Below are 19,525 nucleotides of genomic sequence, written 5' to 3' on the forward strand. Positions count from 1 at the left end.
TATGGTTAGTGCTGTATTTAGGGGATCCTATAAGTAATACATCTCTCCCTCTTCTGAATTTGGAAAAAACTGAGGCATAGATATAGGAAAGAGACATAGGAGATAAAAGTCCTGGAAATTGACAGGAAAATAGTTTTTTATCTGTAGCCAAGTTGACTTGCTATAATTTTTCTCCCTGAATTGAAGAGATTTACCTCTATAGTAGCTGGACAATAGTATCTCTCTGCACAAGAAACAGGTCCACTTGCCACATGGCAGGAGAACACATAAAAATATTTGCTCTCTGCAATCAGCCAAAGCCTAGAAGAACACAGAAGTTTCTCTCTATGGAAAGGAAGTCTTTTCCCTTCACATTTAGAAAAGACATTGATTTGGTGTTTATCTTATAACTAGCCGTTTCACCAAAATCTTTAAGATTTTTGGCTGATTCTCTTCAATTTTTATTTTTAAGCACACACTTAAATGATGAACAGGTAATGACAATTTTGTCTCTTCCTTTCTAATATTTGTTTCTTATTTATTTTTCTTATCTTATTGCATTGGCATTAGTTTCTAGCAGCTATGGCAGGCATTCTAGTTTTGTTTCTGACTTAAATGAGAATACCTTTAGTGTTTCCCCATAAAATATGTTTGTTGATGGCTTCTGATAAACTTTATCAGGTTAAGAAGTTTAAATTTTCTTCCTAGTTTACTAAGAGGTTTTAAAAATTTATAAGTACTTGGTGTTGAAGTTTACCAAATACTTTTAAAGCATCTGTCTTGTTGAAATACCCTGTGATTTATTTTTCTTTAACAATGCACTCGATTTATAGACTCTCTGATGGTGAATTATTCTTGCACTTTTGGAATAAATCTTGCTTGATGATAGTGGATTTTGACTTGTTTTATATCAAGTTGGATTCAAATTGCTAAAATTTTGTTTAGTAGCTTTACAACTACTATATACTTATGTGGGTTGGTCTATAGTAGTGATTCACATATTAGAGATAATTGGTAAACTTTCAAAAGGTGGTCCTGGCTCAGATGAGTTTGAGAAATGCCAGGTTAAAAAGTTTCTTTATCCCTGGACTTCACAGAGACTTTAATATACAAATACTTATTGCAATTCTCCAAAAGTTAGACTATAAATGTTAGTACTTTCTCAAGTTATTTGACTATAAAACCTCTTTTGCAAATAACCCATATTAAATTATCTGGACACTAGTGTTCTACACTGATCTGCAGTTCTCCTTTTTGGTGTAATCTCTGACAGATTTTGGTATCAGAGTTATGATAAATTTGGGAAGTAAAATGGAATGTTTTTCCTTTTTTTCTTCTTCTTCTGTTTAACTAACATAGGGATTATCTGTCCCCTAATGGTTTGAAGGAACTTGTCTGTAAAACCATCTGAACCAGTGGCATTTCTGAGTAAGACAGACACTTGGAATGCACACACTTGCCTGGCTTCCCCACAGGACATTTTCCCCAACAGCCAGTTCTGCTTAGAAAAGCCTAGAATGTGTGAAAATTAGACTTGATGTATTAGCAAATTGATGCCAATCACTCTTGCATGGTCCTCAGCTCTAAAAGCTCCATCCAGTCTTCTGACCACAGTTCTTTCAAATAGCAGGCCAGCCTCTTTCTGGGAATGCCTTTCTGGGGCTGTGTAGGACATTTTTGGTTAAAGGTACACAGTGTGCTCCTGTCTGTGGTCCCAGCCATTCTAGCTGAGAGTCAAGCTCTGGACCCCACTCCTCATCCAGCTTCATCTTACCCTCTGGCCTGTACCTTTTCCCAAGGACTGTAGGACCTCACTTCTGTAAACTTCTCCCTCTAGATGCTCCCCTCGAGGGCAGTCACGTAACCCTGGTTCTGGGCCTCTATAAGTGGATCATTTGCCCAGCATAAAGGGGAGGCAGAGAATTGCTGAGAGATTGGGGTCATTTTGAGAGGTCTGTTATTAGTGGGGTCTGAGACCTGGTGAAGCTTGGTTTGGGTCACTTGAGACAGAGGGGTCTCCCGAACTGGAGTGAGCGGAGTTGAAGGAATGGCCTGATGTTCACTAAAGCCTAGGGGGGGCGGGTGTCCCTGCAAGAGGCGTGTGTGTGTGTGTGTGTGTGTGTGTGTGTGTGTGTGTGAAGGAATGGCCTGATGTTCACTAAAGCCTAGGGGGACCGGGTGTCCCTGCAAGAGGCGTGTGTGTGTGTGTGTGTGTGTGTGTGTGTGTGTGTGTGAGAAGGAATGGCCTGATGTTCACTAAAGCCTGGGGGAGGGGGGGGCGGGTGTTCCTGCAAGAGGTGTGTGTGTGTGTGTGTGTGTGTGTGTGTGTGTGTGTGTGTGTGGTGTTCATCCAGGCGCCAAGAGGCCTGGGGGCGTCCAGGGTTCTTAGGCTGTGCTGAAGGGCTGATTCAGTGAGGCCTAGGAGAGCTGAGTGGGCTGCGGGGCCCTGCAAGAGACCAACTTGGCGGAGGGGATAACCAGTGCCCAGGCTCCAAGAGGCCTGCGGCTCCCGGGGCTCAGAGGCCGGGCGGGGGGCCTCCTGCGGATTCGGGGAGGCCGGGCCGGGGGCTAGCGGGCTGAGCCGTGGGGTAGGCCGGGGGGAGGCGGGGTGCCGGCCGGGGCGGCGGCGGCGGCGGCGGCGGCGCGGGCTCCGGACGCTAGGGCTCCCGTTCCCTCCTCCCGCCCGAGCCAGCCTCGGGCGCCCGGCGCCTCCCCCGGAGCCAGCGCCAGAGCCGGGAGGCCCGGAGCCCGGCCCGCCGCCGCGGCCCGCCGAGGGAGCCGCCGCCGCCGTCGTTGTCCGCCGCCGCCGCCAGGCCGCGCCCCGCCCCTGCCGCCGCCGCCGCCGCCGCTCCCCGGTGAGGCTCGCGCTCGAGCTGCGGCGCCGGCCCCGCCGCCTGGGCCCCGGGCCCGGCCCCTCCCGCGCCGCCCGGGCGATGAGAAGCTGCTTCTGCGTGAGACGGAGCCGGGACCCGCCGCCGCCGCAGCCGCCGCCGCCCCAGCGGGGAACAGTTAAGTGAGGCCGGGCGGGGCGGGCGCCGCGGAGGCTCGGTCGAGCCGGCCCTGCTGCCCCGGCGGGCGGGCGGGCGGGCGGGCTGGCGCGGGCCCCGGGCCGAGGGGAGGGCGGGCGGGCGGAGCCGGGCCGCGCCGAGGCCTGCGGGCTCCGTGCCCGGCCCACCACGGGGACAGGCCCGGCGGCCTCCGCCCGAGCCCGCGCGCGCGCCGCGGCTTCTCGAACAGCGGCTTGGCCTTGCGACCGGCAGGCGGGAGGGAGCCCAGGGACCCGAATGCCAGCCGTGCTCCCCGGCCCCCTGGGCCGGACAGGTGAGGGCCCCCGAGAGCCACCCCAGCCTGGGTAGGCGGTGAGGCGGCCCACCTGTGCCCAGGCCGCTGCGGCCACCTGCACAGGCTGGGGACAGTCGTTTCACTGGCCCAGCCTGGGGTCCAGCTCTCTGTGGTCACGTGGGCGCAGACCAGCTTGCACCTGAGCCTTGAGCATCATCTGGGGTGCGGCCTCGTCTGTGACCTGGACACAGCAGACAGGACACCCAAATGCCAGGGCACCTGTCTAAAGGTGAGGTGCCCGGCTTGGGCACCCAAGACCCAGAGTGCCCGTCCTGGAAGTGTGGTGGGTGTGTTGATGAGCACCCCATAAGGACTGCAGCCTAAGTGAGGCTCAGGGGTAGGAGCTGGGACAAGAGCTATGGCTGGGCACCAGGGGACATCAGATCCCCGGCGACAGGCCCAGGTGAAGAGGGCAGACCCATGAGCATCTTTGTCCTCTTTGTCACCAACAGACAACTCTTCCTAAATTATCAGCCTTTCTCACTACTAAAGATGTGACTCTTCTGTCCCCTGCCTCTCAGCAGCCTCTTCAGCAAGCAACAGAGGAAGGCCCCAGGAAGGCAAAAGGCAAATGGCTGTTGCCCCTTCTCTGCTCCCCGCCCCCACCCAAGAACCAGCGCCCACTCAGATTTCTGCCACAAAAGCTACAACAGGCCAGCGACTCTTTAGGGGCCTTTGTCTCTGGTGGTTCTTTCTCAGTATAATCTCATCGTACATTTCTCGACAGCTGGCTGGATTTCATCTCATTTTAACGGGGGGAAAAGAGTCTTATCAGCTGCACCAGAGAAGCTTTAGAAAGGTTAGAGGATGTGCTCTGCAGAAACCCAGACAAACCAAAAAGCTCAGGGTACTCAGAAGGTTAGTTACAGGACACAGGGGACACCTTTCTTGTTCACTGGAAATTGTTGTGGCACTTTGAGATACTGGGCCATGGAGAGAATATTTAAATGGGGCCTCTGAGAGATGGGACCTCTGCTGGGATCTGGGCATCAAGTCCCACGTGAAGCAGTTGATTGGTTTATTTGAGCCCAGAGTCATCTTTTCTGATCAACATTTTTTGTTCCTTCCTCCTAGCTCTTAGGCCACACTCCTGATTTATGCTGAAGGCATTTCCCTGCCTGCCTCCATCTCACTGGCGGGCTTTCCCCACTTCTAGCGGCAACAGTGCACCATGGTTAAATGCAAGGACTTTAGAGTTAGACCATAGCTGAAACCTTGGCTTTCCTACTTACTTTGTGTTCTTGCGTACGTTAATGAAATTTTCTGAGCCTCAGTTTCCTCATCTGTAGAGTGAGGCTAATATCTGTCTCATAGGATTATGGTGAGCAGTGAATGAAATATTGCAAGAGAAGCATTTAGCTCTGTGTCTGCCATAGGGCAAGTGATCAGTAAAAGTTAGTGATTATTATAAAGTGTTTGTTAACTTATTAATCAGAAGAGTAACTTCGTTTTTACTTTTTCTTTAGAGTGTGTTTGTGTTTCTGGTTATTATTTAGCTCTCCTTAGGACAACTAGGAGGGGCTCATAGAGTAAGAAGAACACGGGGCTTGGATTTAGGGGTTTGGATTTGAATCTCAGTCTACTTCCTGCCATCCCAGTGACCCTAGGCAGGTCATGGAACCTCACGGAAACTTTCTTCTTCCTCTTCTTCTTCTTCTTCTTCTTCTCCTTCTCCTTCTCCTTCTCCTTCTCCTTCTCCTTCTCCTCCTTCTCCTCCTTCTCCTCCTTCTCCTCCCTCCTTCCTCCTTCCGTCTTCTCTTTTTAAATATTTTATTTATTCATTTGAGAGAGAGAGAGAGAACACAAGCAGGGGGAGAGGGAGAGGGAGAAACAGATACCCTACTGAGCTGGGAGCCCGACATGGGGCTCAATCCCAGGACCTGGAGATCGTGACCTGAGCCAGCCAGGTGCCCCTCACAGAACCTTTCTGAGTCCCGATTTCCTTCTGTGTGAAAGTGGCTTGAGAATATAACCTACTCAGGAGGCTGAATGAGTTGATGGATGTGAATGCGTGTGGCACTGCGGAGGAAGTGGGGGAGTCCTCACTAAATTTAGGTGGAAGCCAGAGGCAGACCCTGGTTTTCTGTGTTAGACAGTTTGGAGTGGGGAGGGGTTATAAGAAAAAAAAAAAAACATTTTGTACATTTTACAAAACCACCTGACCATGTGAACACATGGCTGGGTTCCCCTCCCAGGACCTTGGAAGGGGTGAGGGGCGGGGATGGTCGAAGGTTCATTGCTATTCGTTTCATAGCAGATCTGCCTCTGGGGGAGTCCGAATCCAAAAGTCGTGGGCCCCTCTGCCTTAGCAGGTCAGAAGTGCTCCGTGCTTCGTGCTCAAAGAGCGACATCCTTTGCCACACTGGAAAGTAATGATGGAGTTGGAGCCAAGCATGGGAAATGTCAAAGGTGCTATTATGATGATGAAGATAACAAATGACTACATGGCCGATGTGGTGGGCTGAGAACACTGTATTTAGTTGGTTGCGGTTGAATGAGCAGAGTCTCCTTTGCTGGTTGGGTTGTGGGAGGGGAGGCCTGGGGTCCTTGAATGAGCTGCCTCTCTCAGGCTGTTCTTGTTCTCTCTGAGGCCCGCCCTGGCCAATGTTTTACTGGCCCCACCGGCTCTCGTTGGCCTTCTGCTTGCGGCTGCCCTTGAGGATTGTGGTTTCCCTGCGTCGTCTGCACTGTTTGCGGTGGGGTTGCCTGTGTTCGCTCTCCTCCGCTCTGCTACGTGGGAGGCAGAGCCCCTGCAGGCTGTACTTGACATTACCTCCCTTGTTGGGGACATCCTGTGGGCACGTGTTTGGTTTACCTGACACACTTCTGGTGGGATGTGGAGCTTGTACAGGCTGAAATGTGAGAGGCCCATGGGCCTGGAGCCGAGGGGTCACATACTCAAGCTTTGTAGCTCCTACTTCCCCGAGGACCAAAGGACCATCTTGTCAGGCTGTGGCTAGAATCAACATGAGATGTTTCTATACACACACACACACACACACACACACACACAAAGTTTGTGTGTGTGTGTGTGTGTGTGTGTGTGTGTGTTTTAAACAGATACTGATCAGCAAAGCAAAATATTCAAAAGAATATTCCTTGATCCTTTAGAACCAGAGCAGGATAAATGAATTCTTAGTGTGCTAAATATCTCTAAGATGTTTATGAAAAGGCAGATTCCAGGGCCTCACACCCAGACCTTCGATCAGAATATCTGGGGGAAGGGGCCCCAGAATGTTTGTGTTTAGTAAGAACCTTGGGTTGTACTTCTGCTTACTGGAACTCAAACCACAGTTGTAGATGCCTTTTTGAAATTGTAAGACACACGGAACATAAAATGTACCACCCTGATCATCTTCAGGTGCACAAACCAGTGGCATTAAGGACATTCACACCGTCACACAGCTAATCTCTGGAACTTTTTCATCTTGCAAAACTCTACACTCATTAAACAGCTTCCATTTTCCCTCCTCCAGGCTCCGGCGGCCACCATGCTACTTTCTGTTTCTGTGTGAATTTGACTAATCTAGGGGCCTCATGTATGTGGAATTGTATAGTGTCTGTCTTTCTATGACTGGCTTATTTCACTCCACATAATGTCTTCAGGGTTCGTTCACTTTGTAGTATGTGCCAGACTTTCCTTTTTAAGCTGAATAATATTCTACTGCGTGTATATACCCATCTTGCTTATCCATATCTGTGGACACTTGGGTTGCTTCTACTTCTCTGCTCTTGGGAATAACACCACTGTGAACACAGATGTACAGATATCTTTTCAAGACCCTGTCTTCAGTTCTTTTGGGGACATACCCAGGAATGGAATTGCCAGACCCTATAGTAATTCTATTTTTAATTTTTTGAGGAATCCCCATACGGTCTTCCACAGTGGCTGTGTTTCCATTTCCACCAGCAGTGCACCAGGGTTCCAGTTTTCCAGTCCTCACCAACACTAATTTTTTAGCTTTTGATAGTGGCCATCCCGATGGGTATGAGGTGACAGCTCGTTGTGATTTGGGTGTGCATTTCCCTAGTGATCAGTGATGTTGAACATCTTTTCATATGCTTGTTGGCCATGTGTATATCATCGTTGGAGAAATGTCTACTCAAGTCCTTTGCCTGTTTTTTTTTTTTAATCAAGTATTTGTGTTTTGTTGTTGTTAAGTTGTAGGAGTTCTTTATAGATTTGGATTTTAACCCCTTAGTGGATATGTGGTTTGGAAATATGTTCTCCCGTTCCATAGGTGGTCCATTTCACTCTGTCACTTGTTTCTTTTGAGGCAAGTTCTACAAGTTCTTTACACCATATGACCCTGTAGAGGAAATATTATTATCTATTATTCCAGTTTTAGGGGGGTGAACACTTGGGCCCCGTTTAGCTAACGTGCCTGTGGTCACACAGCTGTATGCAGTGCGAGAGCTGGGATTCAAGCTCAGGTCCTTCTGACTCCAGAGCAAGCGCCCTGTCCATTCCTCTGCTTTACTTGCCATTCCCCCACTGAGCTAATGACAAGGCCCATGGCAGTCTGCAGGGAAGTGGCATGGGTTCGAGAAGCGTTCAGTTACAGGAGAGGAAATATGAACGAAAGACTTGCGAATCTCTTCTTTCCTTCCTGAAGTTCTGTGTCATTGCTTAGACCTTAGAGATAGCAGAGAAATGCAGACAGGTTTTTAACTGTTTCGTTTATTTGTTTGTTTGTTTAAACATTTCATAAGCTTGTTTCAGAGCCCATCTGCTACCCACAGTTCCCCCGGTGGTCTGCGTTTTTTCATGTCGCTACTGATCGGCGTGTCGTGCCCGTAGTACCTTCACTACTCGGCACCCTCTGTCTTTCCAGGAGGCCGGCTTGAGTGCCCGCTCTTCCCTCCCATCTCCCTGACTCACCAGGCAGAAGGAAGTGTCCCCTCATGTGCAGTCCCTTTCTTTGGGATGTTTCCCCCAGCCTAGGAACTCCACAGGTGGTGGCTGTGTCTTTTTCGTCACCGTACCAGCCAGCACAGTAGCATTTCGCCTGGGCCGTGCCTTATCCAGTGTTGGCCCAAGCCCAAACCGCTTAAATCACAACCTGGGGGTTGGAATGGGAGGTGTAGTTTTCTCTTAACTCCTTAAGGGAGTCTTCTGTGCAACCAGCCTGGAGACCCCCTGGCCCCTGCCAGGCCTTCAGCCTGCCCAGACTAAGTCACAATCACTTCTAGAGCTGCTGGGAGTGCTGCAGTCCTGCCTCCCCTCCTCTGGAGCCTGCCTGTCCCTAGAATTGTGGTGTTTGTCCTGGGCTCACGGATGCCCAGCCTGGCGCTGTCATCGGAAGGGGCCCACAGGTCTGTTCTTGCCATTGCCCTTGATGCTTTTTGTGCCCTTCTTAATTCAGTGAAAGAGGGACAGTTTTAAAAGGGTGATGGGAACTTGATTCATCTTTTCTTCCTTCCTTCCATCCACCCATCCACCCACCCACTCACCCCATAAGCCATTTATTGAGCACCCATTGTGAGCTAGGCACTGGGTGGACATAACACTTTTGAACAACTACTGTTCTGCTGGGGAAAGTGTGCTATAACCGTCTGTGAGAGGCAAGGCTGTGTGCTTCCGTGAGTGTATACATGCGTGTGTGTGCACGCATGTGTGTGCTAAGACCACGTCCCTGGTGAACAGCAGGGTTCTCAGTGAGAGCAGCTGTGTGGCCAGGCAATCGGGGAAGGTTTGGGGAGAATGTGAGCTGGATTTTGAATGGTGGGGTGGGTGTCACAGGGGAGGAACTAGGTGCTCTTGGCTGACCTGCTTGGGGAGGGAGATACTGAATGATTCATTCTGAGGGTATTCCCCGTGGATAATTACATTCAGGTTTTTGTTTCTGTTCATTCATTCACCAAACATCTAATGAGTACCTGCTGTCTTGTACTCAGAGTTCAGACTGTGGACCAGCTGTCTGACCGTCACCTGGAGCTTGTTAGAAATGCAGCTTCTCGGGCCCCATCCTACACTTATTGAACCAGCGTCTTTGGGAGTAGGTTCAGGAGTCTCTTTTAACAGACTCTCCAGGTGACTCACGCTTGCTAGTGTTTGAGTCCCTGCTCCAGAATGTTGGATTGTCCATCATCATCATTGCAAACTCTCCCTCACTGCTTACACAACGGCTCTCCGTAAATGTTTGTGGACTGCTCGCTGTGTGCCAGGTCCTGCTAGGTACCGGGAATATGGGAGATGCCTCAGGGCGAGGATGACACGTTCAGCGCAGACATGCGGGTGGCAGCAGCCAGCAGGACACTAGGTGTATGCCTCTGCGTCTCAGGAGAAAAGTCGGGGCGGTGGAGGTGTTTTGGAAGCCTGCAGGTAGAAAAATTAGATGACAAAACATATGAAAAGAAACTCTCAGGACCCCTGTGAAAGTCAGAGAGGAGGGTGGTGGTGATGGGACGTGCCTGGCTAACCTGAAGCCAGGTGTTCTGATGATTTCCGACCTGACAGCCCATTTGCTTGGCATTGAGGTGACATACTGGCATTTTTTACTCTGTAAGTCAGGGTAAGGGTGAGACTTACCTTATGTCACTGAACATCAAGAGAGGGTGTCTCTTGGGTCCTCCTGGGAGGGTTTCCATTTGTAGAGCACCTGCCTTCTGTCGGGGTTCTCCTTCTTCCTTCTCTCCAGGGCACAATATGGCACCAAGACTTGATGGGAGGGGGCAGGGCTCACCCTTGTTTGCAGTGTTTGTGGGCAGGTGGGGGTGGGGTGCACAGTGTACTGGAGATTGGTCCCCACCCCCTGCACCGGGTTCCCTGGCTGTGCTGAGTTGGGCCCGTCAGGGGCAGGGCTTTGGCTACGGCAGGGCTGTAGAAATTGATCCCGGATTTATTTTTGGAGCGCAAATTCTGGGATCTGGCCTTGCACCGTATGAGCTACGGTGACACAAACCCTAGGCCTGTATCACATGATTTGTGGAAAATCTGTTTGGTATACAAATGGTTAATAGAAATCTAAGCATAGGTCAGATAGAATGGGTGCATTTATACACCGGATTCTTTTATTAGAAGTAACAGGCCTTTACTGGGGAAGAGGAAGTGCTCGCCATTGTTAAGTTCCCTAGCTGGAAAATTCTTTGTGATCTAGGAGAGCTTAGAAAAATATTTGCTTTAGTTTCCTAATATCTTAGCAGCCTTCCCAGCAGCCTGTGGTCCATTGCCACCTGACCATACTCAACAGTGTTTGTCAGAGTGATTTGGCTTCTGACGGGGAAGGTGGTCCAGACCAAGGGCAGGAGGCACCAGGATGCCATTCTGAGGTTCCGCAGTGGACGCCTCAGCCTCTGCACTGTCCTCCATGAGCAGCTCCAGGAGCCGGCTGGCCATTCGCTTGGGTGCTGCATGGACTCAGGCCACAGCCTACCATCTCCTGAGGACGTAGGTCCGTGCCCCTTAGCTGCATGGAGGCGGCCCAGTTTGTGTGTTTGTGTGTGTCGTGATGTGTGTTGGTGAAGCGTGGCCATGGCCTCCCCACAGTGGGAATGGGGCCGTGTCCTTCTATACCTGCTAAAGATTTGTGGGCAAAAAGGTGCCAGTAATCACGGGGCAGAAGGGGGCATGGTTCTTGCCAACCACCTCTGCCACAGGACACAGGCAGAGAGCGGCCCAGGATGGGCACAGCAGCAGCTCTCATTGGGGGACAGCCCGTTCTCAGTCTCCACCCAGCTGTTGGTCAGGTTCCCACGGCAAGTGAAATATTTATCCACTCCTCTTCCCCAGCCCCGCAAGCTGGCGGATGTGGGCAGACAGTTTATATCTCTTGTGCCCTTGACTTTGGATTTCAAAGAAGCTGATTCCAAGTTCATCCTTCTGTAGGGACTTAATTAATCCACTGGTTTTGTCATTTCAATTACAGTAGCCCAATTTAACCTGCCCCCCCCCCAATACTTTGAAATTACTCTCCTCAAAAGTCATGTGCGAGTCACGCCTTCAGCCCTTGATGGGCCGCACTGGCGCTGCTTCTGAGCCGGCCTTCCTCACCGCGGCAGGGAGGCCGAGCCCGGGTTCCTGCTGTGCCTCCTTTGACAGCAGCGCCCCCTTCCCCCCTGCAGTTGTTGCCCCCCACCCCACGCCGCTGCTGGAAGGGCCTCAGTGGAGAGAGGTCTGAGCTCTGTTAGTTGGGTTTTGATTTCAGTACAGGAGTTGATAAAACGAGATAAACCCCAGGCTCACAGGGCTGGGGAAATTAAACAGAGATGATATCAAAGTTCCCCTGAGTTTTCAACTGTGATACAGTAGCTTAGTTTTCTCCCAGACTGGGGCCAGGAGGCACGCCTTTGATTCTGAAACAATATTCAGCATCAGTTAAGCCCAGCACTGCTGACTTTTAGGGATTAAGCACACTGTTGTAGTAATTCTTTGATCAGCTACAAGGGAGCAGTGTGCTGTCTGTATGAGAGACTTTATAGTTAAAGTTCATTTCTCTGTGAACCTGGGATGACAGCATTGCCAAGGTGCTCAGGGCTGGGCACTGGGGCCTTCCCCAGGCACTGTTCGCAGCATTGCAGGCAGAAGCAGGAGGCGGGTTTTTCCTACCCAGCCTGGTTGCATAGTATTCATCGGGCATGACATGGAAAAAATCCTCCTGGCCTAGAAAACACCACCCTAATTGATCCTTTGTAGCCCCAGTATGTACGTGCAACACACAGACACACCACCCCACAACACATCCGTACATACTCTCCTGCGTGGCGGAGAAATCCTCTCGGGGCAGACACAGGAATAGCAGCCCCCAACGTTGGAAATGATAGAGTGGAGGCTGGCCATGCACCTGGCGTGGAGATTGGGATGGGGATTGGGGCCAGATGACCTATGAGGTTAAATGAGGAGGACCAGCTCAAGGTCAGTGTTGCCACTGCACTCTCCCTGTGCCCAGGAGCAGACGTGACTCCCAGGTGCCATCACCACCTTGATGCCTCACCTGGCATTTCCTGATAACGGACTTAATTTCAGGTTGGTTCAATCTTTTAGCTCTGAGAAATCTCAGCCTCCGTGGTCTTGTCATCTAAAATACTGGTCAACTTTTGGCTCTCCCTGTAGAGACTCCCCTTGCAGCCACAGCTGGGATGGTAGAAGTTTTCCTAAATTGCTCCCCCCTCCTCCTGGTGGGCCTCGCGACTTCTAGTTGGTAATGGAGCCCCTGTGTGCTGTCGATTGCGGGCGCACGGTGCTATACATCAACCTATTCCCTCCTGTGCAGTGCTCGGATCTCCCTCATTAGGCCTAAATTTACCTCCGTCCTACACAAACATGGCCTTAGCTCATTTTTATTGTTGTAAATTATTTATGAGGGAAATGTTGAATCTTGAAACTGAGGTGTGAGGAAAATTAATCCCATGTTACTTTTATCTTTCTGTACTTTTCTCCCCCTTGCTTCACTTATTGGGCTATCGCTGGAAAAAGAAGAGCTTTGGCATTTTTAAATATAATTAGTGTTGAAACTGCTTTCTCAGTTGGGTATCAGATGGGATGTTGGTCTCTCTGCACAGTGTCACGGAAAGCCGATCCACGTGGGAGGGAGGACTGGAAGCCCTGTTCAGGTGGGCCAGCTGCCAGTTGCAGGGCGGCTGACAACTCTGGGCCTCAGTTTTGTCTTCTCTAAAATAGGGGTAATAAGACCCAGCCCCCTTCCAGGTTTGGTGTGATCATCAGTCACGAGGGAGCCCGAGAAAGCGTTTTGAGAATTGCAGAGTGCTGTACAACCGCAGCCGAGACGTGTGAGTGTTTTGTGTGCGGTCAGGGTTTGGAGATCGACGTGGGTCTCCGTCTGCTGCGGAGCTGCTGAGGATGAAACCAGGGGCTGCGGCAAGTAGGCCTTGGTATTTTATGGTTTGGACCAGCATTGCCTCTCGCCAGACAGGTTAATGTTGGTCTTCAAGAGCCCGCTCCCCCTCTCCCCACCCCGGCCGAGCTGCGCTGCACGCTTGCATTAATGGCCTCTTCTCCCCGCTCCGAGGCCTGGCCTGTGACCCTGGGCGGCTGAGTACTCGGCGGTGCCATCCCTTCTGGCTCGAGGCTCCACACAGCCCGGGAAACGTGGAGTGCTAGTTAATAAATGGCCTTTTGTTAGGAAGGTCAATTGAAGTGACGGTAGAGACGCTGTTAAAAGTAATTTGCAGTCAGAAAATATGTTATTCAGGGCAAGCTGCTTTGAGTGATTGCCTCTGCCATGGATATCTTGGGCGTTTCTCATTAAAAGCTTCCTTTGCTGGTGGTGGGGCTTCCTCTACCGCCGAGCCGGCCGCGGCCCGCGCCGCGAGGAGTCATTTGTCTGTATTTCACAAAGGCTGCCTTGATCCCCAGGGTACAGCAACTGCGGGGAAAGGGAAGAAGGAGGCGTGCATCCGAGATGCTCTGTGCTCATGCTCTGCTGTCGCATCCTCCAGTCTGCAGGCTGGGCTGCGACCGCGCACGCATGGGCACAGGCCCCCGACTCCTTTGTCTGCCTCAGCCGGAGGCAGCCCGCAGCCATCTTGGAACCTGCGCCTGGGCTGCCTCCCCGGTGCATTGTGGGAGCGGCGGGGCTCCGGGGGGCGAGTTTCCCCACTGCCCTTGACCGCGGGGCTTCGGGCGGGGAGAGCCGTTGTCACCCGCGCCTCGCGAGGACATCGTGACCCGGGGACGGGAATCTATCAGCAAATAAAATATTTCTTATTTATTCCCATGCTTGCCTCCTCTCTCTCACACACACACATAGTAGAGGCAGTACTATCTTAATAGTAATAATAAAAAAAAAAACCTTACCTCGGATGTTCTTTATTAAATTCACAGCATGATATTTTAGCACTGGCAGAATTTGTACATTCTGTTAATGAGTTGTTAATTGCAAAGCGTTTTGGTAACCAACAGCAGGTACCCGTATTTTTCAAACTGCAGCCGTGTTATTTTCATGCTACCAATATTATGGGATTTTCCAAGTGACGATACTTTTTGATTAGTGTTTGCTTTGGACTGGGCTGATGCAGGTATTTAACTCTAAACCTTCTTTATTGGGGGCATGCGTGCCTATTCATTCAATAAATACTTACTTCCTGCCTACTTTGTGCAGGAAGCACCAAGCCCGGTGCTTTATATAAACCTGCCTGGTAAATGAAATTTGAAAATAGAAAATGATGCAGTGGCGTGGCATGGTATCCTGCCCCCTGCCCTGGGCTTCTAGAAGCTCATTTTCAGTAGGATTAAGTAAAGCATAACTTAGTTTGGCTTTTGTCATGAACAGAAGTTGAGAGCGTGGCTGCTGCCAGGCGCTTCCTAGGCTTGATTGGAGGCTTGGCTCGATTTCATTGACGAGTCTGTTTCCGGAGCCTTTTGTGGGCTTCAGGGGACACTGATTACATGGGTGACTTGCATATAGCATTCTGATTGTTCCCATTTAGAAGGCTGCAGTCATTTTTAATAGCCTCTGCCTATTCTGATTCTAGGCTGAGAACTAAGAATATTTCTTCCCCCTGCCTACTTAGGCAGGGTGTTTGGTTTGCTTTAGAAGCAGTAACCAGCTTTGAGGGATCTGGTAGACCTACAGCCGGTGGAATTTAATTGCTGCAGAAGGAGGTGGAATTTAACTTGCTCTTTTTCACTGCTTGTCCTTTTAAAAGTACTAAAAGTCATTTACATAAGGTGTTACCTCTTTTATTTGCTTTCTGGTGCACTGCCACGCCAGCTGCCCAGACCCAGTGCTCTCTATATTCTCCTTGTCTCCTCTGGTCACATCAAGAGGCAGTCAGCAGCAGAATAATAATTCCATTTCCCCTCCCTTTCTCCCAAAGTGCCCAGCAAGAATTATGGTCATTGTTAGTGTTTAGCTTTGAGTAAGTGCCCACATGACCTGCGGGATTAAACACAACAAAGGCACCTGCCGGTCCTCCCAGGAATGGCGCCTACCACATTTCTGGCCACTTACACTGGACCTGTGTGCCCCAAACGTGCCAGTCTCATCTGCTTTTTGTTGAGTGCCTACTGTGTGCCAGGGACTCCTCCAGGCCCTTCATTTATGTGACTCCTTTAGATCTCACGGCAGCTCTGCGACTGTCAGTATTGTGACCTCTTACTTGCTCAGTCACCAGCCAGTAAGCCATGCAGCCTGGACTTGAATACCATTCCTTTCGTACATTCCCAGAACACTTTCTTCCATGTGTTTGCAAAGCTCTGCCTACTGAACAGTCCACGCTCGGTTGTGCTAGAGGCTGTGGTTTGGAAGTCTGCACCTCCACAAGGAGATAGTGTAAGGGAGAGAAGTGAGCAGTGGGGTTAAATTCAGCTGTGTCTGCTTTATCCTCACAGAAGCTGCTGGTATCTGTTCGGAAGTCAGGCAGCTTGTTGAGAGAGTTAAGAATGGTTTGCTTCTGGGTTTGAGTCAAAGTTAGCTGTCCGAGCAGGGACAGGGCCTCGTTAACTACATTAGCCCAGTGTTCAGAGCCAACATGAGAAGAACAAGGGTCAGAGATGACTTGAGTTCTTGATCTGAGAAAACGGTCAGGTAAGGTCAGGGCTCCTTTAGCCAGTTCAGTTATATGGAGAGTAGCTCAGGGTATTTGCCCCAAGATTCTGGTTCTGTTTGAGACTTTGTATCGTTCACTTTAAATGGTCAGTTTGAATTTTGTGCTTTCTTTTTCCTTTTTGGAACCAGGACCCATCCACCATGCCTGAAGTCAAAGACCTTTCGGAAGCTTTGCCAGAGACGTCGATGGATCCCATCACGGGAGTGGGGGTGGTGGCTTCTCGGAACCGAGCCCCAACAGGCTATGATGTGGTAAGTCAAGATGCGCTGACTCAACCAATACTCCTCTCCTGTGTTCAAGACCCCCGAACCTTGTGTGTAACTGTGCTCCTTCCCTTGGGGAACTTAAACAGGGAGGGAAGGCGTCACCAGTGCGAAGGTGTGGGGAGTGTCCTGGTTTGGGAGTCAGAGGACCTGACTCCAGCGGCGCTGCTTCCTGACCTTGGCCGAGTCACTTGACCTCTGTGATGGCCATTTTCACCTTCTGTAAAACTAAAGGGTTGGCTCTGTTGATTTCTAAACTCACTTCTAGTTGTGAAATTTCATGAACAGGATCCAGGAGTCTGAAAGGTCCTTGTCGTATGCATCCTTGTCCTGCGGTGTAAGTGTCATTAGTGTACTGCCTTACATTTTTATAGCTCTTTACAGTTTGCAGAGCAGTTTCCTACCTGTGAACTCATTTGGCTTTTGCAGTTCCCTGGAAGGCTAGGAGGGCAAGTGGCTTTATCTCCACTTTGCTGATTACGAGAACCCAAGCTCTGACAGGTGAAGTGACAGAGGCCCAGTCCTTGGGAGTGGGGAATCAGGACCAGACCCCTTCTAAGTCTGCTGCTGTGACTGATCACACCACTACTGTTCAGCAGAGAACTTGCTTTGCTTTCCAGCAGGCGTCTGTGGTGGTGTTCAGTAGTACTGACAGCTGGAATTGGGTTTTTTTGTTGTTTCAATAGATAAATTGCAATTTGGGTTAAGCTTAAAAGGTGCAGAGTAACATTAGGAGGGTTTAGTTAGCAATGACTGTGGTCATATGTCCTGAGATTCTCAGGTGGTCTTATTTTCGCTTTCCTTATTTTGTTTAAGACAGCGTTTTATTCTTGTTTATTGAAAACGTGCACCAAGAATGTATAAGAATAAAAAGAATATGAGGCTCATTAGCCAGCACTGAAAACCTGTCACCATGATTAGATTAGCATTTGATGTCCCTGGGGTGGGAGGGATACGACTGCTGGTCCAGAGGAAGCCCTAAGGCATGGTTTCTCAACCTTGACACTTGTGACATTTTGGGCCAGATAATCAGATAATTCTGTGTTGGGGGGCTGTCCTGTGCCATATATCTAGGACTTAGCAGCATCCCTGGCCTCTACCTTCTAGATGCCAGTAGCATTAGCCTCCCCCCCCCCCCGCCAAGTTGTGACAACCAAAAATGTGTGTGGACATTGCCAGATGTCCCTAGGTGGAGGGGACAGAGGGACAAAAGCAGCCCCCACTGAGAAGGCTGTAGTAGCCATTGGCTCAGCCAGCGCTGGGTCCTGTGCAGGGAAGGAGAAGCCTGTTAAAATGTTCCACATCACTTTCCCAACTGTTTGAAAGCTTATAAACATTTTAAAAGTGAAAGGACAAGGGAATCTTTTTTGACAAAGATTGGAGTCTTACCTGCTGTCTGACTTCAAAGCACTGTTTGAATGTATAACTTGCCATAAAATAGAATCATTAGATATGGCTTTGTGCCATAAAACTCTTGGGGAAGCTAATAAAACTGTTCCTGATTTGAGAAGCCAAAGTGTCTTTTGATGAATTAGATATGAAGCAGCAAGTCATGAATCAGGGCAGGGGCTCAGTGCTCGCGATCTCTGGGAGGACTGGCTCAGGGGTTGCTCTCCTGGGAGGGCTTATGTGGGGGGCTCACACCCAGGGCATGGGTCTCCACGTCTTCTTGCTGTTCTCCTTTGTTGATCTGTGTCTTTAACATTCTGCTTGTACCTTTGGGGTCATCTTGAAAGCTTGGCTAGTGGGTGGCGGATGGCCTTTGATAGTCTGGTTTTCTGAAAGTCTTGGTAAGTCTGACAGGAGCAGAATCTATCCCTATCATTTTCTCCTAACATCTAGCCCAGGGCAGAAGAGCGCAGTGTCAAATGAGTAAAATTAATAAGCACATTTCATGATTATGCTGTACCACGCATTATAGTGAAAGGTGAGCAGGGCAAGAGGCTCCCGAGGGTCAGCCCGGCAATTACCCAGCCTCCCTCCGCACGCGGAGACGGAGAGTGTCCGAGCTCCCTCTGAAAGCCCTTACAGGGAGAGGGGTGGCAGACGACTCTTTGTACTGACCGCTGGGTTGTTCTCAGATAGGATCTGGTTCCCTAGAGGTCTGACCCTGAGTTCAAGGGGAATGGGCAGGGGGAGGACAGGGGGAAGAAGAGGCACTTCCCATTCCTTTTATCCAGAGTTTCATAGAACTTCAACCTCCAGACCCAAATGTGAGGCGTTTGATGGGGGCGGGAGATGCCTAGACCGAGCTGCTGGGGCTGAGGGAGCCCGCTGTGGACTGTGGAGGCCCCTCTCTGCCTGTCCCGTCTGCGGCAGGATGAATCCCTCCCGCGCACAGAGTGTGTTCAGTACTGTGACCACGCAGCCCCGGAAGTTTGGCTTGGACGGACTGCCGACCCCGGGTAGCATGGCCACATGCCTTGCTGCTTGTTTGAAGCCAGAGATGCCACATGTGTGTTTACAAAAATTTAATTTCATAACTTCTCTACAGGTCAGGGGAACCTTCTTAGGCTAAGGGGCCGGGGATTATTTGCTAAACTTCTCGATTTATTGTGCCTATTTCTGCAGTCCTCTCTGGAATCCCCTGCCCTTTCTGTTCCATTGTCACACTCTCAGATCTTAGAGTGACTGGTGATGATCCTTCCTGTCATCAGAGGGTGGGTGGGTGTCGTGTGTGTCCTTGTGACGTCCCAGCACCCGCGCACTGACTCTGTGTTGTAGATGCCTGGGATTTGCTGAAGGTAGGACATGCTGTTTTATCATATGTGGATGGTCAGTTTTCAACGAATCGTAATGTCCTAGAAGCACTTCATGCTAAAACTCTTCTGTGCAGAATTCATCTTTGACTTCCAGGTCACTCTGGGATACAGCGACATCTGAGGGCATCAGGCTGGCCGTAACTGACGACCAGTGTGGGTCTGTTTCTGTGTGTTTCTGGTGAAATACATCCTAACTTTTACATCCTTTTGCCTTTCAAAACAAGCTCTTACAACCCAGAGACTAGAGCCTCCGCACGGTATTTATGAGATGATGCTCTCCAAAACAGAAATAGCTTCCTTTGATAATATGCTTTTTGGTAACATACTTTCATATGATAATATGCTGTTTGGGCAAAAACTAACAAAACAAAAAGTCAACAACACAGAGAAAGAATAATCAAGTGCTCTAGACTCTTTTAACTTAAATTATTTCTCCAACCTGTTTTGTGGGTAAATACTGTGTGCCAGCTAGGAGCCAGGGACATAGTGAGTGAAAACATGCAGTGTCCTGCCTTCACGAAGCTCACAGTCTGGAGGGAGAGGAAGAGAATTAAACGATCACACGAATAAATGTAAAATAAAATTGTGGTAAGTGCTTCGAAGGGAAGTCCTAACAGACTATTGTTTCTGTCAGATCCCACTTTCCAGACCTTTCCACCTTTCTTGCTA

At 50.0% G+C, this 19,525-nt stretch overlaps 1 protein-coding gene across 1 annotated transcript in view; it reads left to right on the top strand.

Annotated features, from left to right (window-relative positions):
* Window positions 1-2,865: 2,865 nt before the first annotated feature.
* Window positions 2,866-19,525, top strand: part of MVB12B (multivesicular body subunit 12B) — a 182,559-nt gene continuing 165,899 nt past the window's right edge. Inside the window, exons 1-2 of the mRNA XM_048223033.2 lie at window positions 2,866-2,987; window positions 15,960-16,082. Of these exons, the coding sequence (XP_048078990.1) occupies window positions 2,913-2,987; window positions 15,960-16,082 (198 nt within the window). The 5' untranslated portion in view covers window positions 2,866-2,912. The remainder of the gene's footprint in view (window positions 2,988-15,959; window positions 16,083-19,525) is intronic.

This window comes from Ursus arctos, unplaced genomic scaffold (genome assembly GCF_023065955.2).
Source record: "Ursus arctos isolate Adak ecotype North America unplaced genomic scaffold, UrsArc2.0 scaffold_18, whole genome shotgun sequence".
In the NCBI taxonomy this organism is placed as follows: domain Eukaryota; kingdom Metazoa; phylum Chordata; class Mammalia; order Carnivora; family Ursidae; genus Ursus; species Ursus arctos.